This window comes from Marmota flaviventris, chromosome 6 (genome assembly GCF_047511675.1).
Source record: "Marmota flaviventris isolate mMarFla1 chromosome 6, mMarFla1.hap1, whole genome shotgun sequence".
In the NCBI taxonomy this organism is placed as follows: Eukaryota; Metazoa; Chordata; class Mammalia; order Rodentia; family Sciuridae; genus Marmota; species Marmota flaviventris.
In genome coordinates this window covers 45,533,319-45,559,938 of record NC_092503.1, presented here as the reverse complement: position 1 = coordinate 45,559,938, position 26,620 = coordinate 45,533,319, and the positions used below count along the sequence as shown (strand labels likewise).

The 26,620-nt window shown below is 35.0% G+C and overlaps 1 protein-coding gene across 2 annotated transcripts in view; it reads right to left on the bottom strand.

The window, feature by feature from the left end:
* Positions 1 to 25,185, bottom strand: part of Gopc (golgi associated PDZ and coiled-coil motif containing) — a 37,863-nt gene extending 12,678 nt beyond the window's left edge. The window contains exons 1-5 of one of the 2 annotated variants that reach the window (XM_027953038.2): positions 24,674 to 25,185; positions 8,430 to 8,594; positions 6,903 to 6,926; positions 3,635 to 3,810; positions 1,694 to 1,859 (exon numbers count right to left, since the gene is read on the bottom strand). In XM_027953038.2, coding sequence (XP_027808839.1) covers positions 1,694 to 1,859; positions 3,635 to 3,810; positions 6,903 to 6,926; positions 8,430 to 8,594; positions 24,674 to 24,961 — 819 coding nt within the window. In that variant the 5' untranslated portion in view covers positions 24,962 to 25,185. The remainder of the gene's footprint in view (positions 1 to 1,693; positions 1,860 to 3,634; positions 3,811 to 6,902; positions 6,927 to 8,429; positions 8,595 to 24,673) is intronic. The other variant, XM_027953039.2, reaches the window with a different exon arrangement.
* Between the last annotated feature and the right edge of the window lie 1,435 nt (positions 25,186 to 26,620).

Here is a 26,620-nt window from a genome sequence, read left to right as displayed (position 1 = left end):
AGGTTCTACTCCTAAACTCAACAGCTGAAATTTTCTTCTCTAAATATTCCTACATCCAATTAGCACATTTTATTCACTACCATTCCTCAAGCCTGCAGAAATTGATCCTGTTTACTAACTCTTCTTGACATCTGCTTTTTTCCCTTGCTTTCTATCAATACCACTTTCCTAATGGCCCTGTATCTGACAGCTCCATCTCAACCCTCCTCGTTTGGTAATCCATTTTCTTCCTTCATGCCATAACTCAAGATTTTTCTCCTGAATCCAATCATACAGACAATTGAACGGACATCTTGGATGTCCCACCGGCATCTTAAATGTTGTATATCTAAAACTGCTACCGTCTTTCTCCCTGAAACTTCCTTTCCTCTATATCTCCTTGAAAAAAGCCAGATCACAAAACCCAAACCCAAAACCTAGACTCTTTCCTTCTTACTCACCTACTTAATCAACAGCAGTCAAGGACTTAACCAATCAAGTCCTTCTAATTTTAATTCTCCCAAAGCTGTGCTTCTTCTCAAATGCCTTTTCCCCTGCCTTCACCACTGTCTCCTTCAATTACCATAATATATTTCTGACTGAATTAAGTGGTCACAATACCATAATATTATATCCACTATTTTATTTAAATATATGAGGATCCCATGATACTCAGGTTAAAATAAAAATGCCTTTATGTAGTATAAAATAACTTCTCTCATCTGACCACTACAAAAACTTCAGCTTTATATTTAGCCACTTTCACAAGTATGCTTTTATCACGCAGACAGGCAAGACACTAACTACTTTCCTAATCTCTCCATTTCCCAAATCTACTGAACCTAGAAGTTAATGGGTACCACCAGTGTCCTAGAGAAAACAATAATGTAAGTGTGTATTGCAATCCCCCATTCCTATTTCACTCACTGTAGGTACATAACAATTTTTCTTACAGTAATTTTTGTAGAAGCAACAAATTATTTTTTACTATTTAAGGTAATATTTTATCTCTTAATAAAAAATGTGAGCCACTGGGTAGGAGTTTAGACATGTTTTCATATATTAAGGTGTGTATTATCAAACATCTGTTATAATAAAATTACATAATAAAAATTTACGTAGAAAGGAAAATTCCTATAAAATGATGGCTATGAAAACAACAATTGGACACATTATCTCAAATTCCACCTCACTCCAAGACCAAATGGGTATAAATGTTAGTTCAAAATCTACACTTGTATTTAACTACTAAAAACTGCCTTAATGAACTTCTATCCAGTACTTGCTATCAAGTATTGGATAGAAGTTCAAACCAAGCACACGCACTGAACTAAGCTTAAAACAAATTTAAGCATGCCCAATCATCAGCCAGGAAATTTTGAGATGTGATGCAAAGTATGCTAGTGCAAAATATGCTTGCTAGCAATGGCTCACAATCTGCAGAGAGATCACTCTCAGGGCATTTAGTTAGTCTGTTAAGAACTGACTGAATTAAGTGGTCACGATACCATAATATTATATCCACTATTTTATAGTATATACATCCAAAAAAAATTCTCTGGGTTACCAAAACTTTAAATATGCATCTATTTTAAATATGCTGAATACCATTTTCACTCTTTAAATAAAGGTTTCAAACTACTAGAAAAACAGAAAAGACTTGTGCTTAAAGCAAGGCAGAGGTTGTATGGGAAGCAGCAGCAAAGCAACGTACATGGCCTGGTGGTGCTTGCATGGGTCGTTTCAAGTCATTACGTCCTCTACAGGCTCTGATAACAGTTTTGTGACGATGCAAATGTATTTCAGCTTCTAACTGGTTCCACAGTTTATCATGAGCAGGTCCTTTCATATCTCGTCCTAGTAACTGTATTTGTTGGACCCTTCATGTTGAGAAAAGAGTTTAATTAGTCTTTTATTATACTTACTGGAGAGATTCAGAAGAATTACTGAACACAAGTAGCTTTTGCATAAATCTCAACTGATAACAAAACAAATACTCAGGAATTTCTTGATGTCATTCAGGTTTATAAAGATATGAGAACTCTGAAAAGGACATTCATTTTCAAGAAGAAAAAAAAATAGTGGAAAAAAATTTTTTTTGAAGAGATGAATAGCCAGGCATGGTGATGTACACCTGTAATTCCAGCTCAGGAGGCTGAGGCAGGAGGATCACAAGTTCAAAGCCAGCCTCAGCAACTTAGCGAGGCCCTGAGCAACTTAGTGAGATCCTGTCTCAAAATAAAAAGTAAAAAATGGGCTGTGGATGTGACTCAGTGGTGGCTGAACACCCCTGGGTTCAATCCCTGGTACCAAAAGACCAAAAAAAAAGGAGAGAGAAAATTCCTTTAGTCATATACTTAATTCAAAATTCAAAATATCTAAAAAACAATTTATGAGTTTAATGTCAAATAAAATGTTTTATGCCTTGCATATAATCAAAGTAATTAATTGAACTCAACTAGACGGTATTAAATATTAGCTTTTAGATGACACTGACTGTATAAAAAATTCCTTTTAATGATAGTTTCTTCCAACAAAATGAATACTTTAAATGTGGTAAAAAGTTATTAGAAAATTTGTACTTCAAGATGACAGAAATTGGGCTGGGGCTGTAGCTCAGTGGTAGAGCGTTTACCTAGCATGCGTGAGGCACTGGGTTCAATCCTCAGCACCACACCAAAATAAACAAATAAAATAAAGACATTCTGAACACCTACAACTAAAAAAAAAAAAAAAAAATTAAGATAGAAATTCTTTTTCAATGCTTCACATCAGTTCTCAATGTAACAATAAAACAATAAGTATAAAAGGACTTAGTACTAATAATAAATCACCAAAGGTCATAAATGATTTACCTTCAAAAATTAATGGTAATTCCAACTTTTTTATTTATTTATTTATTTATTTATTTATTTATTTTGAGGGGGCAATGTGAACATCACCTGCTATGTTGTCAAGGCAGGAAGTAGACGGAATATGATCCTCCGCAAAGTTGTCAGCATTTCACAATAAGTTGTATTATGGTTTGGACATGAGGTGTCCCCCCAAAAGCTCATGTTAGGCAATACATCAATGTCCAGAACTGAAAGGATCATGAGAACTATAATCTAATCGGTAGACTGATCTGATGGGTTAATCACCTGAATGGATTATTGGGTAGTAACTGTAAGAAGGTATGGCATGGCTGGAGGAAGTAGGTCACTGGAGGCAAGCTCCTCTCACACTCACCCCCAGCTCTCTCTCTCTCTCTCTCTTTCTGGCTGCCATGAATTAAGCAGTTTTCCTCTGCCAGGCCCCTTCCATCATGTTCTGCCTCACCTTGAGCCTAGAGCAATCGAGCCAATCAACCATGGACTGAAACCTCTGAAACTGAGTCCAAAATAAACTTTTTCTCCTCTAGTTTTTTCTTGTCAGGTATTTTGGTCACAGGACAAAAAGCTGACTATTACTATCTGTGTTAATGTGTCTGTATGTATGCTTAAACATACATGCAATATATAATACTATCGATATCAATTTAACAATAATAAGACATAAAAAACTACAAAATAATTCTAGGGATAAAAATTATTTCATTTATAACAAGTAGAGTCAATCTCATTAAATATCCAATGTGTCACCTAAGAATACAAGTATGCCCATTTTTTTTACACACCTTCCTGCCAGTTCCTTATCCAAGTATTTGGCAGCCAATCTTGCCCCATAAACTTCAGCCTGGAGAACGGCTATATGTCTACGAAGGGCCTCATTCTCTTTTCTCAATAATTTCACTTCAGCTTCAAGTTGAGCTTCTTTCACCTTTTCTTTTTTGTTTGCTTCAAGCTCTCTTTCCTAGTGTAATTTTTTAAAAAATATAAATTAATAAAAATTCCTATGACTCTAAGCAGTAGACCATGTTCCTTAAAATACACATCAGCACACAGTCTATAATACCAACAATGATATGATAAAAATTGCCACTTCATTTCTATGTAATAGAACACAAAGGTTTGAATTTGATTCTTTTTGAGAATTTTTTTTTTTTTTTTTTTGGTAGTGCTGTGAATCAAACCCAGGGCCTTATACTTGCTAGGCAAGCAATCTACCACTGAGAGCTATATCCCCAGCCCACCTGGTTTGTTTTAAATTTGTACCATATGTCTTGTAGATTAGATAACTGTAGGTGATAAAGCACCCTGATATTGAGGATAGTAAAAGAAGCAGTTTCTCCAAGTAGATAATGAAATCTGCAACTTACTTCCTAAAAATTACTTAAGAAACTAGACTAATATAATCACTATTTTTTCTAACAATTAATTTTAATGCAACAATGCTATATAAGACAAGTCAAAATCAGTTACACGGAGATTCATTTTATAACTAAATTTAACTTGGAGGACTTTAAGAAACAAAATGCTTACATTAAAAGAATTATTATAATTTTCGCCCCCAGTACTGGGAATAGAACCCAGGACCTAGCCCATGTATGCCAGGCAAGCACTCTACCACTGAGCTACATACTCAGCCCATTATTCTAATATTTAAAAAAAAACAAAAACATTTTACACATTAAAAATTTCTATGGATAAGTACATCTTTGGTGTAGATTATCACTAAACTTTGGGATCTGGCTCATCTATTTGTCTATGTTAAAGTGGATGTAGAACTGTTTTCTGAAGAAAACACTGGCCTCCCTTTGTCTCAGCTTTCATAAAAGGATGCCCTCCAATGCTACACTAGGTAGGTAGTCCATCTATGTGAATCTATACATGTGAGCCAAAATGTATAACCCACAAGGTCTTTGCTATCAAGTTTTTAATCACAGGTTCATTAGTGAGAAATAATATTCAATTCACCTTAAAAGCATAAAGTACAGACAATATATCCCCAAAGATCAGGGATTATAAATATAAATGCCTTCAGGGTTACAAATGACCCAAACACAGAACAGACAGGTAGCTTCAAGACAAAGGAGAATGAAGAACAGAAGGTTCAAAGTCCTGCTCAAAGGCAGGCAAATTCAAAATCAAATATACATAGTGTAAAGTCAAACAAAACCTTTCTCAGAGTTAAATGTAGGCCCTAGTAGGTGCTTTAAATGCTATTTAGAATGAAGAAAACCACCCAAAAACTTGCACTTATCCTGAACAAAACTGCTTTTACTGACTTCTGATTTACAAAATCCACAAATGCTACAAAAAGGTGATACATGCTCATCAGATGTGTAAGACATTGTTTACTAATACCACCACATCCTTTTATGAAAACTTCAATAAAAATCTGTCTTAGTATCAGGAAAAAACTTTCTTTTGAGGAAATGGCAAATGATATTGTTTCTATTGTATGGGCATAGACTACATAATTATTTCCATTTTTATTCTCAATACTGAGATGCTAAAAACAAATTTAAACAAATTTTTAGCAATTCCTGGAATGTATTTTGGTACTGCTTCAATTGTCTGTTTTGGTCTACTGTTTTGACTAACATAAAAAATATGATATATTAAAATTCAAGGAACATGTACATCATAATATTAAAAATATACATTTTCCTAAATATGTGTATGTTTTAAGCAAATACACATACATACACACACACATAGAAGCTAAAATTGATGAAAACTACAAAATTCTGGATGCATTTATCATTTTGTTTCAAAATATTTGTTACATATATATGATATAAGGAAGATTAGCAAACTTTTTCAACTTCTGTAAAAAAAAAAAAAATATATATATATATATATATATATATATACACACACACACACACACACACACACACACACAACCTTTAGAACACAACTCTAGATATTTTTTGTTGGTTTGTTTTGCAGTGGTGGGGACTGTCCACATTATTTTTAAAGAGTATGAAAAACTAATAATCTAAAATTCTCTTTTGTAATAAATTTGGAATTATTAACATCACAATTTATTTCAGAACTTATTTCCTAAAAGGGGAGGTATCTTTCCTCCCCCCACCACATAAAGACAGTTTGAATAATATGAACAAAAATCATTTCATGACATTTATTAAAGTTGGTGCCCTTTCAGAAAAAATATTCGTAAAAGATCAAGATTTCTTTGGTCCACAGTGACTTTCAATTACTTTAATGAGCTATTTATACTATATTAATGAAATCTGAGAAACATTAACTACCACTTTGCATTAATGATTCAAACCCCTAAGGAATCTGACAAACTCTGAGAGCTGAAATTAATAGATAAAAGAATAAGATTAAGTTAACTAAAAGAAATTACTTTCAGAATTCAAGATAAATTTGCTGTTTTTTTATTTAATCTGCTTGTTATTAGGTAATAAACAAGAGGTTTTTTTTAATTTATTATCCAAAGAATAAATTTTCAAAAGATGTAAAGTCATAAGATAAACTAAAACCTCATTAGGTTGATACAAAAATTTTATACTTTGTTATTTTCAAATTAATTTCTGGTAAAAGATTTTCAAAATCTAATTGTTTAAAAAGCCACACAATTTTTCTCAAGACAGCTGAAAAAATGTAACACATGCAGTGGATAACCAAGAAATCAACATGCATCATCTTTTTCTGGGAATAAATTCAAATAGAAACTTAACAGGGCTAAATAGTAGGCTACTTAATATATTTTTAATACCCTTGTGTGGTGAAACCAATTACTCTTTTAAGTAGAGTTCTGAACAAGCCACAGGCTATGCAGGTTGTCAAACACTGATGGGCTCTGCAAATAATGACTATAAATCACAAACAAAAGAAAAAGTTTAACAACATGCAGTGAGAAAAGTACAAAGGGCCATCCATTGAACTTTTCAGGTATTTGAAAATTTAAAAATTGCTACTGTTAACACAGTTTTCAAATACAAAGAGTGACAACATGTACTATGCAAATAAAACAAAAGGAACACTTCAGCATGACATATTAAAGCAAAACAGAAACAACATACTTACCAGCTCCTCCATAGAGGGGACAGACTTAAGATACAAGAAAAAAGTTTTACAATTAGAAAACCATCAAACAAATGAATTTACCTAGTGGTATAATCATTATAAAGAAAATTTCTATATGTTGAATATCATTTGGGTAAAGTTCATAAGAACAAATATATTTGCAAATCTATAAACAATAATACCATACAGTACTAAATTAAAATTTTTTGTTTTATTAAACACATACAATTGGTTCAGTGTTCTTTCCTTTATAGTACCATATTTCAGATCTAATGTTAAAATTTCAGTTAAATTCTTTCCTTCCTTGTGAAATATGTAGATTATTTTTCAATGTTATTATCAAATACCTCAAAGAAGCAGTTATGATCTGACCTTTATTCAGTTAGATAAACCACTACTAACTTAAATTCACAGAATATCATAATTTAAGGACTTTAGAATATATTCATTTAAATAAATTCTAACATATCAGTACAAGAAACCAATTAAAATAGCTGGAAACAATTAAAACTTCAAAACACATTACTTTCATCATATCAAGCATCACTGCATGTTCTGTCTCTCCAAAGTTATGTATGTCTATTTATCACTATGTCTCCACAGAGTTAATAAAATGTCTGGTACATAGCATACACACAGTACATGAGGTTAAATTAAAATGAGATTTCAAATTTTTTCCCATTAATTAAGAGACTAATTGAATTAGAGTAAATTCATACAATGAAGTAACATGCAGACATTGCAAAGAGTTCAATAGCAGGAAAAGATGCTTATAATAAACTAAAAGCAAAAGAATGACAAATTCCTGCAAAGACCATGTGCTACTCTATGGCATCCAATTCCACTTTCCCCTTCCTTTTTTAATAGAACTCCAACAGCATTGAAAGTGGCCTTGAAACCAACTAAGAAACTGGCATGCAGCTAGGGATAGCCAGTGAGATGACGGCTGAAATTACTAAGGAGAATTTGATGAAAAATTCTTGAAAGAGATTAACACAGGTGAAAAGCATCTTTTTGCCCTTTCCTTAAGATTCTTCCTTCTTTCTGCCTGGAGTGCAGACAGAAGAAATCCTGAGTATGGAAACAATGAGCTAAAACTGGCATAGCACTACAAAAGAGGGAAACTGGGTCCTTGTATCTATGGAGCTGCCCTAACAACTCAGAGTTCTTTTGAGAGAAAAATAACTACTATTTAAGAATAATCCCAATGTCAGTGGGGTTTTAATTATATGCTGCAGAACTTAATCCTGATATAGTAAAAAATTGTTTTTATATAATAATCACAAATTCTTTTAAACATTTTTAAATAGGAAAAAATTCTATTCTAGCTATCAGATGGTTATTGATATTATCATTAATTATCTCTTGATCGGTGAGATTGTAGACAAAAAAGATGATTACAATCTTTGTATTTCCTGTATCCTAAATTTTCCACAACAAGCACATTTGATGTTTTATAATTGAAATGTCTAATTAAAAATTATCCTCCATACCTTCTGAAATACATGTCACTCTTTAAATACTTACCAACTTTGCTTTAATGGTACCAGAATCAACACTTTGACCAGTTTTAGCATGAAGCTGAAGCTGAACAGAGTGCAACTGTAAAAGCTGATCATGCACTTCCTTCTCCAATACAACTTTCTCTGCTTGGGTCTCTGTCAATTCAGATCTTAGATCCACCAATTGTGCCTTATAAAACAATAAAAAAAAAATTAAGGATGCTTAAATTTTCTTTTATTTTATATTTATTCTTATAATCATTATTCAAGAATGACAAAGACTCTTTAACATGAATACATGAATACTAGAAGACTATTAACTGACCAAGATACCCATCTAAACTGACATGAAATCAACAGTACACATGAGATACCTGAGTGGAAAGAAAGTCCTGCTATAAATAATATCTTCTAATAACCCAGAATGCCACTTCCATTTTAAATAGCTCATATTAAAATGCCTTTTCATTATTTCACCTTCACCTTTAAAGCTAATAAAAACATACAAGCACAGGACAGCTCATCAAAGACCACAGAATTTCTAAAGATCAGAATTAACTCTTAAGTTTTCAGTTATAGTGTAACAAAACAATTCAACCTACCCATTCAATTAAAAATGTTTTAAATTTTTGCACAACTCATAATATATTGTTTTACCACTATATAGAAGATGTGCCCTTTGTGTTTATTCTTCCCAACCAGTCAGCAGATCAAAGATCAACACAACATCTTTGTTTTCTATTCAACTCAATATAATTTTACTAAGAATCAAAGGACTAAGAACTATGCTGGCATAATAAGGAAAAAAACTGTAGACAGCACTTTAAAAATTATAGATGACCAGATGTAGTGGCACATGCCTGCAATCCCAATGACTCGGGAGGCTGAGGAGAGAGGATAGCAAATTCAAGACCAATCTCAGCAACTTAGTGAGGCCCTAAGCAATACAATCTCAAAATAAAAAAAAATATAAAGGTGCTGGAGGTATAAGTCAGTGGTTAAGTGCCCCAAGGTTCATTCCTCAATACAAAAAAAAAAGTAAGCCAGTCAGTCTGTCTGTCTGTCTATCTATCTATCTGTGTGTGTGTGTGTGTGTGTGTGTGTGTGTGTGTGTGTACACACATGAGAGAGACAGACAGAGAGAGAAATAGTATATTTATGCCTTTGAGAAGCTTTCACATCAACTAGGGTGAAAAATATGCACATAACCAACTAAACAACATCAACAAAAAAAAATGTTGCAAGTTACAGATTATATAGAGAAAATAGGACCAGTCTCCAGGAATGCAAAGTAAAGGAAAGTTTAAAAAGGCAATAAGGAAAAACTTATACTTCAGAGTAAGTTAGAAAATTTAAGGAAAACAAAAACATGGACAAAATATAAGCAGTGACAAAGTCTAGAGATGGGAATAAGACTAGCAAAGGCAAAAAGGCAGAGAGACACTAGAAGCATCTTAGGTAAATACTCTGACTCAAGGACCAGAGGGACTGGAATATCTCTCTATATACCAATGGCAAGAAAAAGTTTCTAGAATATAAAAGATATTCAATGAGGATCTATTAAGTTGAAATGATTCCTAATACTAACCTTGTGGCTCTGAATATTGTCTCCATTCAAGTTTCCTCAATTTTAAAGTAGGAATAATTTCTATGGTTTTGACTAGTTTCATAAATTTATTAATATTTGATACAAAAGCACTTATTAGAATATGAAAATGATATTTTCAAGAGGATAAGACCATCCAGAGGGACTGCATACTGACATACTATATAGGACTACATAGGAAAGGTGAGGCTGGATATAATGAATGGCTTGGATGATAAACTATTTAATCTGATAGGACACCATTAATGAGTCAATGATATTTTTGTTTTTATATCTAATAATGCCTTCATTGAAATATAATTCAAGACCATAAAATCCATTCTTTTTTTGGGTAGCATGGGGAGTTACTGGGTGGTTTTTAGTATACTCATACACTAGTGCAAACATTGTCTCTATATCATTTTGAAACATTATTCTCACTGACATTTTAATAACATGCTATTTTCAGGTAAGGAGGCAAAGACAAGGACACAGTAGCAACCCCTATTACAGCTTTCTAAACAATAGGTTATCAAGGTAATTTTGTAAGCAGAACTAAGATTTTGCAATGCTAAAAAAAATTGTTACCAACATTTGCGTTGTCTAGTACAGTGAATGTCCAGTGGAAAACTGGGTTTAATAATAACTAATATATTTCAAGTTTAGAGAAGAGTAAAAGCCATTGATAGAAACAGATTAGATAGAATAGTAGCTTACTTGGACATAAGGGAGGAAGAAAGATATTGTTTGAAATTTTAGACATGCTGATCTCTGTATAAACGATGATATAAATAATAAACAGGAACTATCCCACCAGAATCCTAGAAATAAACAAGTAAAAAGCTGAGGCTTAGATCTGGGACCAGAAATAGAGATGTGGATTAATACTCTAAGACAGAGTTATAGGGAGAAGAGAATATCAAGGACTGGGGAAATAATCAATTAAGGATGACCTGAGAGACAGAAGTAAAAAGGTGACATACTAAAAACTGAATCATAACATGGCATAACAGAAATACTGTGATACTTCCTGTTTTGTTTTGTTTTCCTTTATGAAACTTCCTAGAAATCACTTCATATCAGGAGAGTTTTCTCATTTCATTTTTGTAACTTTTTTATTCGTGTACAAACTTACATAAGTACACAAAGAATTAAAACAACTAAACATACTAATTTAACTACCATCCAGATATTTTTATACAATAAGGTTGCCAGACACAGTGAAACAGACCTGGAATCCCAGTGACTGGCAAGGCTAAGGCAGGAGGAGAGCCAATTCAAGGCCAGCCTGGGCAACTTTGCAAGATTGTCTCTAAATAAAAAATAAAGGAACTGGGAATATAGCTTAGTGGTAGATCAGTCCTAGGTTCAATCCCCAGCACCAGGGGAAAAAAAAAATAAGGCAATATTAGAACCCCAGGCCCCTTCCTGTAAACTCCTCTCAATCACTACCTCCACCTCATCCACAAAGGTAACTATCAGAGTAATACCCTGACTTCCAACATTACTGATAGTTTTTCTGTTTTTAAATGCTATCTAAATGAAATTATATAGTGTACATTCATTATGTTTGGCTTGTTGCTTCAAGAGTATGAGATTCATTTATGCTGTACTTCATTCATTTTCATTTTTATATGGTATGCAACTAACAAATTTCATTTACTCTTTTTTTTTGAAGAGAGAGAAGAGAGAATTTTAATAACTGACATACCCACAGAGTTGTACAACAACTCTGACAGCTTCACATCCTTGCCTTCACTTGACAATGCCAATCTTTTTAATGTTAACCATTCTAGCAGGAATGTACTGGCATTTTACTGTTGTGTTAATTAATCCTTCCTGATTGCTCATAAGATGGATCACCTTTTCATTTATTTATTGACTATTTGAGTATTTTCTTTGTGAAGTATTTGTAAGAGGCCTTCTCCCGCCCCCCCCCCCCCACACACACACATGCACGTGAGTTACAAATATCTTCTTTTCACTTTATTCAAGTTGTCTTTTAAGGAACAAATTGCTTCAATTTTTTAACTGGGGATTGAACCCAGGGGCGTTTTACCACTAAGCTACTTCCCCAGGGATGCAGGTATTAAAATTCAAAGTCCAATTTTCTTCTTTTGAAATAAGTGTTTCAAGTTTACTCTTCACTGAGTAATATTTAAGTCAAATATTATTTAGATAATAAAACTAAGGCCCATCAAACCTGTTTACTTTCTAGGATTACCCAGTTGGTCAGTGGCAAAAGAGCACTTGAATCCCATTCTTCTGACCCCCAGGACAGAAGTGAAAGTATTATCAAGAAGCCAAAGGAAAAATTCATTTCTATAGCTACAGTAAACATGATTAACTTAGAATACTCACACTACCACAAAGCAAGCATTTACCATATGGCAGGGATACACACTCTCCACATTATCTCTAATTCTTATCATACTCTTCTCAATATTTTTTTTTAACAGTTAAGGAAACTGGAAGTCATGATTTGAACAACTTACCTGAGATCACACAACTAGTAAATAATAGACCATAGTTGCAGCATTAAAAAAAAAAAAAAATGCCTGGACATCTTTCACCTCATTTTCACCTAGACTATACTTTAGTGAAGGGTGAAAGTTAAAGAGAAACAGCTAATTTCAACTTCCAGCCTTACTTAAAATTTTGAGTGATGCCCAAATAAATGTTTTAAAGGAAAAAAAATTAGAAATTATATTACATACAGATTTTATTTGGTAGACAATCTTTTCACTTTCTTATATTTGATCAAAAGGTTAATTTACAGAATAAATAAAACAAAACTGCCCTTCAAGACAGTCTCCCTAGAACTCATCAAAGAGGAAATAATCTCATCCTAGGAAAAGTTTCTAGGCCTTAAAATCCTGGTCTTCACTTCCCCCAAGACACTAAATCAACCACAGGTAGGATTTTCTAAGGTAGTGATTTCTCAAAACATGGTCCCTGGATTACCAGTATAAATTGGAATTGAATCAGGGATAGATAAAAATTCAAGGCCAATGTCACCAAGCTTTGCCCCTGTGATTTCTTTTCATAGTCTCATAATTCCAGGTCTTACATTAAGTCTTTGAACCATTCTGAGTTGATTTTTATATATAGTAAGAGATAAAAGGATCAATTTCATTTTGCATATAGACATCCAGTTTTCCCAGCACCATTTATTGAAGAGACTGCCTTTTCCCCATTGTGTGTACTTGCCATCTTTGTTAAAAATCAGTTTGCTATGGATGGGTGGACTAATTTGGGGGCTCCCTGTTTGTTTCCTTGGTCTATGTGTCTATTTTTATGCCAGTACCATATTATCTGGGTTACTATAGCTCTGTAGTATATTCTGAAGTCAAACAGTGTAATGCCTCTAGCTTTGGCTTATTCGGAGTCTTCTGTGGTTCCATGCAAATTTTAGGATTGTTTTCTCTACTTTTGTGAAGAATGTCATTAGCATTTTGACAGGGATTACTCTCAACCTGTAGACTGCTTTGAGTAATAAGGGTAACAATATTATATTTTCTAATGCATAAATATCAGTTTCTTTGTTGTGTCCTCTTCAATTTCTTCAATTATCAATGTTTTATGATTTGGAGTAAAACCTCAAAAGCATAGGCAGAAAAGCAAATAAAGACAGGGACATCAAATTAAAAAGCTTCTGCACACAAAGGAAACAACAAAGCAGAGATAAACTACACAATGGAAAACTATCTTTACAAAGTAGAGATCTGATAGGAGGTTAACATCCAAAATACATAAAGAACTCAAAAAACTCAAAACAAAAGAACCAAACAACTCAATTAAAAGTGAACAAAAGAACTGAATAGACATTTCTCAAAGGACATACAAATGGTCAACAGGTATATGAAAAAGTGCTCAGTATCAATAACCATTAGGGAAACAGTACAAATCAAAACTACAACAAAATATGTCACTCTAATTATAATGAGTATTAAAAAAAAGATAAGGATATGGAGGAAAAATAATCCAAATTAGCATAGCCATTATAGAAAACAGTATGGCATTTCCATTAAAAAAAAACTACAAATTGAATTACTGTAAGACTCAGCAATCCTACAACTGTATATATACCCAAAGGAAATGAAATCAATACATCGAAAAATACCTGTACTCCCATGTTTAGTGCAGCACTACTCACATTAGCCATGATATGGAAGCAACTTCATAGGTGTCCACTGATGGATGAATGGATAAAGAAAATGTAATGGATGTATATACAATAAAATACTGTTCAATCATTTAAAAAAATGATGTCATTTGTGGCAACATGGATGAACCAGGGGAACATTTTATCAAATGAAATAAACCAGGAATAGAAAGACAAATGCTACATGATCTCACTCATATGTGGTATCTAAATAAAACCATTTTCATTGAAGTAGAGAGCACAATAATGGTTACTAGGGTGAGAGCGGGGTAAGGTAGATGAGGAGAGATTAATCAATGGGTACAATTACAATTATGAAGAATAAATTCTGGTGTTCTACTGCATGGTAGAGGGATCAGAATTAACAATAATGTATATTTCACAATACTAGAAGAGTGGATTTCCATTATAAAGAAATGATAAATGTTTAAGGCAATGGATATGCTAATTATCCCAATTCGATCATTACACAATGTATACATGTACTGAAACATCCATGCTATATGTAAAATTATTACATGTTCATAAATTTAAAAATTCAAGGTATACTGCACAAAGTAGAAATGAATTACCAGAAATGGAAAAGAAAGAGAAGCATTTTACCTAAGTAGCATTTCAGGACTGTCATCACTATTCATTAGTATTTAGAAGTCATTAGTATTCTATTTCTCATCACATACTCTCTTCAAAGCATCCAAACTTTTCTATGAAGATAATTCCTTCCTAATATAATTCTTAACTACTAGATTCGAATATGTAGCACCAAAATCAAAATAATTGTTTCATTCAGAATTAGCTATTATTCCACTTTATCTAGACCTAAATCCTCTGCCTAGATAATCTTTAAAAATACATAACAGCTGCACTTTTCTTTCCAAACATAATTTTATTCCAAACATAGATTTTATTTCTAAACCATTGTATAGATAAAAATACTGATTATTTTACTTTAAGCACCCCCTTAAAAATCTCTTGGTTTGTGGGAGAATCAAATTAGAACCAGAAATTAGCAAAGATCAAGTTGCACAGCAGGGAAATTGGATCCAGCACATTCCCTAATTTTAATATATAAACTTTTGATAAGATTTTAGAAGGTCCAAAATAAAAAGATCTTAAAAATATGATAAAGCATCCTAATTTTGCACATGTAGGAACTGAGGGCAAAGAGCTTATTATGTGAATTGCCCCAAATTACAAACTACGTTGGATTAAAACTTATCTTGTGACATCTTTTGTAGTTCCAGCAATAACAAGAGAACTGATGAAGCAGTCCATGAGTTCCAAATGAGATCACGTTCCCAAATCTCAGAACTATACTAAGCAAGGGGCTGAGGATATAGCTCAGTTGGTAGAGTGCTTGCCTTCCATGCACAAGGCCCTGGGTTCGATCCCCAGCACCAAAAAACAAAACAAACAAATTAATATCTAAGCAAAAATTCTGAAACCTTCCCCAATATATACACCATACCTCGCATGCACACTGACCAAGCACTGGAACATATATTCTTGTCACATGAACCCACACAGACACACATGCAGGCATGCAAACAGGCACAAACATGCCTGCACATAAAAGGACACATTTTCCTAATCTGTTAAGAATTTTAAAAAATGTTGACTCCAAATAGCAGTTTAACTATTAAACTATGGCAAAGAAAGATGCTGATAAAAAATATACATATATGTGTGTGTGTGTCTATACACACACACACATATATACACAAAATCTCACATCTACCTATAATTACTTCTACACCTTTTGTCTTAAAGAATGTGTATAAATGTGATTACCAGAAAAGAAACTAATGCTTTTAAAAGTGCTGTTTACATTTGAAAATACAATTTAAGATGAAAAGTATGAATGGGTATTTAAATCTCTATCAATTGTGCTCTTTAATCCAGCATCTAAAATTTATCATGTACGCACATACTTTTCAAAATGCTTTATAGCCCAGATAGTCAATACAACAAACGTAAAAAATAAAAATCAGAGATTGCAACACATCACTATAAAAATACCTCTTACAACTTATTGATTACTAAATTTAATAGTGACCTTCCAACTAATAAGAGATCTTTACAGATTACATTTCTCCTCTCATTAAAGGAAGTAAGGCCATTTTATCTGGCAAGGCTGTCCTTTTTCCTAGAACTAAACTTTTAAAAGAATATATCATAAGAATCTTATATAAAGGATCCCAAACTATCTGACGGCTAGTGGAAGTTGAACTATTCTTCACAAGATCTTTTATTCTGTGACAAAAGTCAAGGGAAGAATGTAACTAATGAGAAAATTTCCATCCATTCTTTTTTTCTTCTATCCATTCAAAATATTTAATTTAACGCATTCATTTTAAAAAATAATTTTCCTCTATTTTTTCTCCCTGTGTCTGCGGTGCTGTGTTGTTCCTACTATTCAAAAATTACAGAAAACCAATGAGTACTATTCTAAAATACAAGACTAACACTACATATTCAAAAGTCAGATTTGAAAATCTCTGCCATCTCCCAAGTTAGAAAATAATACCCTCCTTATTCCAAGTCTGAATAGGCTTCAGAAATAGTCTGTTCATTAGCTTATGAAAGTTCTGAGAAAATTTTACCTAGGCACTTTACTTTTTTTTCTATCCAATCATAATGAACACTAATTTTATCTGTCATTCTTTCTCCCTAAACTGTTCTGCAGTCTATACAAGCAAACATTTTTATTTTCAGTCTTCCACATCATCACAATTATACTCATTCAACCAGTATTTACTATACTACAGCCATATACCAAACACTGGGTTGGGTTCTGAGGAAACATAGGTGAAGAAAATAAATGTGGATCTTGCCCTTAAAGAGGTTTGGTACATAGGGCAGCCCACTAAGAAAATGAATTGTGTAAGAATATAATATTAGCTAATGCCACACTTTTTTTTTGTTGTTGTTGTTTTTTGTTTTTTGGTACCAGAAATTTAACCCAGGGGTACTTAACAACTGAGCCACATCCCCAGCCCTTTTTATTTTTATTTTTTTTAAGACAGGGTCTCCTTAAAGTGCTTAGGGCCTCACTGAGACAGGCCTTGAACTTGTAATCCTCCTGCCTCAGCCTTCAGAGTCTCTGGAGTCACTGGCATGGCCACAATGCCCGGCTGGCATTATTTTAAATACTTATATTTTAATTGTCTTAAGTCTTATATTAATCCTGATGTGCATATTTTGTGCAGGGAAGGAAACTGAAGCACAGATATTAGGTAATCTGTCCAAGGTCATTACAGAGCTGGTTAAATAACAAATTATAAGCTTTATGAAAGAAACTAAAAGAAGAGAATTAGTGAGACAGGGATGCATGGTTATTCCTCTGGGAAGAGTTTCAATCATTATCAGAACACCAGTGGAAAGAACACATTTGGGAAATTCTGTAGGACTCTTCCAGTGGATCTGTGAAGTCAAAACTACTTTTGTAATAATAAAACATATTAGACTTTTTCACTGTTTATACTGAGGTACAACAGCAATGATGAGTAAAAGGCTGGCAGGTGAGTGCAAATTAAATCAGGAGCTCCAAACTCTACCAGTCACTGCTATGCAACTACATTTGAGAAGTTCACTTAATGACATCCTTCATTAAGTAGTAAAAATTATTAATTTTTAAAAACTACAATCCTTTTGAGTACATGTTTTTTTAACCTTCTAAGTGATGAAATGTAAAGTATTCATATAACATTCCTACTATATACAAGCTATGTTCTCTCAAAAAAAGTACCTAGACAATTGCCTGAGTTGTAAATTAAACATTTTTTTCTTAATAAAGGAATAGGACTTTCACTTGAATGAAGGACAAACAACAGTTATTCAGATTAAAATAGTTGCAAGACACATTCTTAGGAATGAATAAAGCAAACTTGTTACTTAAAAAAAAAACAAAAACAAAAGAAAAAAGAAAAAAGGAAGGAAGGGAAAGAAAGTCAAGTGTATGTGTTACCAAAGATAAACATTGAACTTTCAAGTGAAAATTAAAATTTTGGAAAACCATAATCCATTGTCAGAGTTGGAAAATTTCCCAACACTTAAAAGATTTTCCTGATGAGACTGAAGATATTAACAAATGTGATTTTTTAAAATATTGTACGAGATGTGCCAACGTTTGGAAGACCTGCAAAACTCAGTAAACCACTTCAAAATGATCCATGTGTGATGTTATAAAATCATGCCTGGGTAAAATATCCACTCAAATTCTCAGTCAATTAAACAATGTATGAAAAATTCATTTATATAGTTTCAGACACCACATTTAAGGAACCACCTCTTGTACACTTTTACTATCAAAAAAGAACATCAACAATTATCTGAAAAGGCTATGAAAACATCCCTTTCTCCTCCAAATACCAATCTCTCAAAGATCACATATTCTTCCTATAGTTTAAATAAAACAACACAGCACAATAGATTGAATATAAAAAACAGATGTGAAAATCCAACAGTCTTCTATTAAACCAGATATTTAAAGTATTTGAAAGAATATAAACTGACATAACTTTCCTCACTAATTTAGTTTGGTTTTAGAAAATAGTTATTTTAAATTTAAAATGATATTAAAATGCAATGGGCTTGGCCTGGCATCATGGTGCATGCCTGTAATTCCTGTGACTCTGAAGGCTAAGGCAGAGGATCTCAAGTTCAAAAGCCAGTCTCAACAACTTAATGAAGCCCTAAGCAACCTAGGGAAGCCCTAAGCAATCTAGTGAGAACTTGTCTCAAAATAAAAAATAAAAAAGAGGTTGGGAATATGGCTCAGCAGTTAAGCACCCCTGGATTCAATCCCTGATACCAAAGTAAAAAAGAAAAAAAAAAGGAATGGGCTTATTTTTGCTATTTTAAAATTATGTAATAAATATTTAAAGTTTCTCAGTTCTTATTTCTAACACAGCAATTACCAGTACATGTATCCCAAATTTTAAAAATGAGGTCCTCAAAATTTTATCATAAGCAGTCCTGAAATCAAAAACTTTGCCTATCTTATCTCAGAGATTCTGCAAGGAGACCTGTGTGGCTGGGTAATATAGGTTAAAAAGAAAGAATGGTAAGATATGTCGCTGGAGGAATATTCAGAGATCAGACTGTGCAGAGCTTGCCATGACCATCTTCATTTCAATAATATTGTTGTCTACATAACAACTCCTACTCCTATTCCACATCCAAAAGCAAAAATGGGATCCTAATTAGAATAAGTTATTCTCCATGTATGTATATGTCAAAACTCTATTGTCATGCATATCTAAAAAGAACAAAAAAGAAAAAAGAAGAAAGAAAACCGCCTTTGCTACAACACTGGAGGAACCCAAATATCACTCTCATTACTGTGCCTGTAGGGTAAATATTGCTGGAGAAAGTCACACCACAGGGCAGACTGCATGCAGCATGAATTTAAGAAAACTAGTCCCAGGTATGCATTTAATCCTACCTGGCAATCATTCTATCTCTCTGGCCAACTGGCTTTCTCACTCTTCCACAAGTATTCAAACCACTTCTATCATCCTCAAGCCTTTTCTCTCACCCACTTTCAGCAGCTGGCCTAGGCTCCTATTTTATAGAAATAGGAGAAGGAAGGAAGGAAGGAAGGAAGGAAGGAAGGAAGGAAGGGGGGGGAGGGAGGGAGGGAAGAAAAGCTGGGCGGTGGCACATGCATGTAATCCCAGAAGTTTGAGAGGCTGAGGCAGGAGGATGGCACGTTCAAAGTCAGCCTCAGTAATTTAGCAAGGTCCTAAGCAACTCAGTGAGACCTATCTCAAAATATAAATAAATGAATGAATAAACAAGGGGATGGAAATGTGGCTCAGTGGTTAAGCACCCCTGGTTAAAAGAGAGAGAGAGAGAGAAAGTGCCAACCCACAAAAATTCCCCACAACCTCATCATCTCTCCCTTTCCCTCTAATAACTGTCCTTCTTTCAATATAAGACTATTCTTTTTACTTGTACTTTCTATCTCCTCTTCACACAGAATCTTACTAATATTATCCTTTTTTCTATAATATTCAGTTTTTCTCTCAACTTGATGCTTCTTAGAAACATGTTCAAAATTAATTTTCATTTATAACCTAAATGAGATACCCCTCCCTTGAACACCACATTCTCCCTTCTAAGTTTTCTATGCAGACACACTCATTTTCTGCCTACTTTCTATCCACCTTCCTTGTCCCCCACCAGTAATAAATGTGTCTTTATACAGAAATTCATTTCCCAGGCTCTGTAGCCTCAGGACCCTTACTTAATCCCATAAGATGGGAATAACTATACTAAAAACCTGTCTCATGGGACTGTTATGAGAATTAGATGAATCAATACACGTAAAAAATTCAGGACCAAATCTGGCCCATAGGCATTGACCAATAAGAGTTAGCAATATCATTATTGCCAATAATATCTCATATCCATCTACCTGGCAATCAGCTGCAAGACTGTCATGATGGAGTCACCCTGCATTCTCTCATCCCTCCATTTCAATACATCTCAAGATGGACTGTTGTTTTTTTACCTCTCAAGTCACTCTGGTTCTGAACACTTTCCTCCCTTGCCACTTCTTACACCACACTGTCACATGGATAATGATAAGAACCTCCTAAATGATTTTCTGCATTTGTTTTTTTTTTTTTTTTTTTTTAGAAAGAGTGGGAGAGAGAGAGAGAGAGAGAGAGAATTTTTTTAATATTTATTTTTTAGTTCTCGGCGGACACAACATCTTTGTATGTGGTGCTGAGGATCGAACCCGGGCCGCACGCATGCCAGGCGAGCGCGCTACCGCTTGAGCCACATCCCCAGCCCATTCTGCATTTATTTTTATTCTTCCAAACTTTCTCCATACCATAGCCGGAATGACCATCTGGTGACCATCTGGTTACCATCTCGTTTAAAACACTTTCCATTGCTATGAAAGTTATCAATGTACTGCATAGCCTGTAAAACCACTTAAGATTTGGTCTGTACTTCCATGTTAAAACTATCTCATCTCTCACTTCTTTTGCCTAACACCTATCGAGTCTCTTTCTGATCTTTAAGTGCACTATGCTCTTGTTCATTCTACTGCTTTCCACTTTGTAGCCCCTCTACTCCAATATGGAATGATATTCCTACTTCTCCAAGTCTAATTAATTCCTACTCATTTTTTATGTCTTAGCTTAATGGTAGCTTCCTCAGGGAGCCTTTCTTGACTCTCCAGAATCAGTTCTCATTTATTCCATGTATCTTTCATTATTCTTATGAAAGCTGCAATCTCTCATTTATGGTATTATTTCTCCAACAAATTCCCCCAATAGAATCCAAGCTTCACAACAGCAATGATTATATCTCTTTTTGTTTTCTATTTTATCCCAAGTGCCCAATAAACACGTGGCATGTAACTAGGTTGAATTAATATATACTGGATCAACATTAAACTTCAACTTCAAAGTTGCAAAATAGCCTATTCTAATAATGGACAGATTTAAAAGAGTACAAGGACAAGCATATCACCAGTTCATTATCTGTGTGGCTCAAAGTTAAAAGATTCTCTATTGTTTAAAGTTAATCACTTAAAAATGATTCTAATTAAGCAATTACATAGGGAAAGGAAAAGGCAATAAGAAGGCTGTTGTTTGGCTATTATTTTAAAGGAGTGAACAAGCAGAAAATTGTATTTCACAGCAGAGGTGAGTTTTTTTACAGTACTGGTTCAAGCCTTTGTTCTATTCCAACAAACCTTCTACGACTGCTGCCACTGCTACTACTATTACTACTACTACTCCCACCACCACCACCACCCCAATCAGGGCCGATGACTCCAGCTCATCCATCACCAAGTGGCCCACAACAGAAAGAATTCTCAAGCAGGTGGGAAGTTTCAAAGATAGATAAGAATCTGAAATGGCACTCCTCTGGTATTCTCTGCCTTCCCCTTCCCTTTATTGATGTTTCCTCCCCCAAATTATTTATGGCAGAAACAGTCATATGGAGGTAATTCGTATTTAATTTACAAATGTAACTTAAGGGCCCCTGTGCCTAGCAAAAGTGTTTTTCTAACTACCAAATTAAGTGTAGTGTTACCTAAACACATAAGTCTTGGGTAAGAAGAAGTGGTAATTGAGGAGGACATACAAGACCAATTTAAATGTTATATGTTATCCACACCCTGGAGGAATCTGTTTGGTAATATAAAACTATTTTATTATGACAACAAGGTTTAAAATATTAATCTCTAAAAACACAGAACTTGTGGTTCTACTGCTGCTACTACTACTATCACTACTATTACTACTAATACTACCACCACCACCACCAAAATCAGGGCCTGTGACTCCAGCTCAGCCATCACCAAGTGGCTCACAACAGAAGGAATTCTCAAGCAGGTGGGAAGTTTCAAAGACAGTAATCTGAAATGGCACTACCTATAGTACTGGCCTAAAATATCTTAATATCCATGTAATTATAACAATAAAACTAATTCAACTGCTTAATAAGAAATTAAGTAAGAAAGTAATCTTTATTCTTTTAAGATTTCAAGACCTCTGAAAATTAATAAGTTTATGGAGCAACTCTCAAAATTCTGCAGATAGTATATCCACAGGTCTATTTTGAAACGAATTACTGACAATGAGCCTTTCCACAGCAATATATAAGTGATTCCATGAAAATTGTGTAAGATGCTATATATGTAGAGGTTAACACCAAAGACAGATGAATCAGCTATAACTGAAAATACACACAAACAAAAAAATAATTAAATCTATATGTCTCCTCACCATTTTCTAAGATCTACCAGGGCTTTATGCCCATTAAAAAAACCATGCTCACATTGTGATATGCTAGCATTTCTTATTTTGAGAAATGCTGCTACCACCTAAGCTAGGACATGGAATCAGAACATGCAATTATAATTTCTGAAAAAAGAACATGCCTAATTTATTATAACTCTGAATACTCAACTAAATATTTAAAGATTTTTTAAAAAGGGGATACTACCTCCTACTCATAGAATGAGACTTTCTTCAAAATTAGATTTTATAGCTGACATCAAAAACATGAGTTTATTTCTCTTAATTTACTTAAAAAATAAATTAGACTTTGTTTCTTTTTTAAAAAACTATTTACCCCAATAGATACTCAAATCTGTAAATAACATGAAAGTTCTCATGTGGTTAAAAAAAAAAAACTACTCTTTGCTCTTTAAAGCTAAAGTATTAGTTTTAGAAATCATCAAATGCAATTCAATATCTGATAAAATGACTACCTTCTAGAATTTATCACTAATTTATCACTACAAGAGACATATTAATTTACCCACAATAAGTGACTGCCTTCATATCAGCACTTTAGTTCCAATCTTTTCCAAAATGATGGAAGAAATAAACAGTCCTCTCAGTGGAAAAGGCCACAAAATCAGGGCTATGTAAATCTATGCTAATCAGTGGTTAATTATACATTTTTCACAGATACTAAAGAAGAACACTGATCACTATGCCAGGAGAGAATGTGTATCTGACATACATATTAATTTGGATACAATGGACATTCTCAATTAATTACAACTAGTAGAAATGATAATTTTTCTTAAGAAAGCCAATGCTCAAAGAGCTTTGCACAACACTGATTATCCCATTTTTATGTGCGTTAAAACGGAAAAATTCTCTTATTTAAATTGCCTAGTTGAAAAGCGCTCTTTATGTAATAATGTTAATTAATCATGATTACTAAATATTGTAATAATGCCCTGATTTAATTTTCTGCACAATGTGGTAGGATTTTTTGTTGTCTGTTTTGTAATCACCAATTCTCCACCCACATTCACACCCAGAGACTAAAGCAAATTATCATTCTTTAAATACTCTCAAATATAAAGCCAGACTTCAGGAAATACAGTATGAACACATAAGCCTCAATGTTAAAAGTTATTTGAATAATTACAAGGATCTCTGTAGATATCTGCTTGTCATTTAAGAACCAACTGTGGACGTCAACCAAGAAAGACAACGACACTATTCAATATATATTCCATTGAATTTTCCTAAAAGTTTTGATCAGGTCCCCCTAAATAGTTCATGCATGTCTCTGTGTGCAATCACACACGTTGATCTGGGATAGTTAAAAATGAAAATGATCAAAGTTCTGCTTGTCTAAAAATACACCAATCTGGTTTATCAATTTGTAAAAGCAAATCTGCAAAACTCAAATGTCAAAAGGTGGGCTAAGGTATCAAGACAAGAGAATCTGATAGGTTCCTTAAGGTAACACCAAAAGGGAGTCTAATCGTTCTCTCCTGGGAGAGATACTTAAGAAGGTGGATGACAGGACTCCGCGACACCCACACGTAGGTCACATCGTTTTCTCCCCCAACCTCACCTCACTCTTTCCTTCACACATATACACTCACTCTCCCATCACATTCGATGCCCAAGTGCCCCAGTGGGCAGTTTTCTAGGGTCGTTTCACTGGTGCGTTAAATGGGATCTAACGCCCCCCAGTAGCCTGGGATTGAATGCCATCGCTGCCAGCCCCCAGGACTCACCTCTAGCTTGTGATTGATTTGGGACACAGTCTGGGCTTTGTGGCAAAGCTGCGCAAAGCAGGAGCTCAAGCTGGTCATCTTCTGTCGCCCCTCATAAGTGATGTCTGCTTGGTCAGGATCGATCTCTCCCAGAAGCAGATCCACATCCACAAAGGCCTTGTCGAACTCCTTCTCCAGCACCTCCAGCCACCGGAACATGGATACCCCGCCGGGAGAGACCCCAACAGCGCAGGAGGCGCCCCCTGGGCCCCCTCCGGCTCCTGCCGGGCATGGGCCGCCCGCCGACATGGCGCCGTCTAAGGCCTCCCCAGACTGCTGCTGACCCTCGCCAGCCACACACCACGCGAGGGGAACTGCTGGGACTACCGGGACCCCAGCGCGCGAACACACGCTCCGTCAGTCCCTCCTTTCCTCTCGCGCCGCTAACGCCGGCAATGCAGTCCCACGGTGGCAGGAGCAGCGAGGACAGGGCAGCTGCAGCCGCACACGGAAGACTCGGGCGGTCCCACCTCCCGGCCCGCCCCCGCTGCGCATGCGTAGAGAAGAGCCTGGCGGGCGGAGACCGGTGGGACGAAGTGGGCGGGGCCGAAAAGCGACCTTGGCCTATGACAGGATTCGGCCCGGGACCAGTCTGTCAGCGGCCATATTGACAACTGGCAAGCCCTCGCTCGATTCCCACAGAAACGGAGGCGCATGGTGTCTGCTTCCAAGTTGGAAAGACCCGAAGGAGAGAACCGTGTCCACGTCGCAGAAACGAATGGCTTTCGGCAGTTTGACTTCACAGTGGGCGGGAGCGGTTCCAAAGCCTCCCGGGAAAGTTGCTGCAGTGGCGTCCAGGGGCAGAAAAGGGAGAACAGAGAAGGGCGGTGTGAGCATGCGCTGAGAGCCACGTTTTACCTTTTCCATTCCAGTTCCTGTTTAGGGTGGGGTGGGTGGATATCCAGGCTCTGCTTGGCAAGCCGCGCTCTACATTCCAGTTAGGGACTTCCTAAAGCTGCCGGTTGAAGCTGGCTCACCAGGTTTTGCTGATTAAAGAGTCATAAAGGCCTGGGTTGAAGTTTTACACCCCATCACGTAGTAGTTTCCACACCTAAGTTGTATTATTTAACCTGTAATCCTAGTTTCCAAAATTTATTTTATTCAACACAAAGGTAAAATGTTCAGCTTCGTTGCTTGGCAGATGGTATTAATCTTATTACACCATCGGTTACACATTTCTAAAGCAACTACTTTACATGGCGTAATTATTTTTTAAACTAGGTACACTGTTCCCATTACTGACATTTCAGAAAAACAAATGTATGTGGACAAAGAGGAAACACTTGGAAATGATATTGGCCAAATTATTATATTTTGTGCGTGCAAGACTATGTAACAACAAAATCCACCATTATGTTTATAATGCACCAATAAAATACGGAAAAAATATGAAGATTCATATATTCATAAATATATTGAATACAGACCCCAGTTGAGGCATTAAGTACACAAAAACTAATGAAACATGACCTTTACTCAAACTGAGCTCAGGCTAGTGAGGGTGGCTCTCACAACAACTTTAAATTTTGCATGTATTTAGGAGCATGGAGCAACTGCTCTTTGCATTCCACCTACTCTCTCTCTCAACCCTCTTACAGTCCAAGAGTACAAAGTGTTGGAAAGGGAAGGAGAAACCAGTCTGATTAGAGTAGGCTGGTAGAAATTGTCTTTCCTGCATTGCCTAGGGGAGTATTTAGGGACTGAGTACAGAATCTTCTGTGATCCGTTCTTGGGACAGACCCTTCTATAATTAATCATCAACCAAAGCTTGTACTGTGTGCCCCTCGCCAACGCAGCACCAAAGAGAAACAAGAAATCATAGCTTCAGTTTGCACTTTGATTACTTCAGCTGCTGGTTAGCATCAAGCAATAAACTTCTTTGGCTTCAGCAAACTTAGTTTAGCAAAA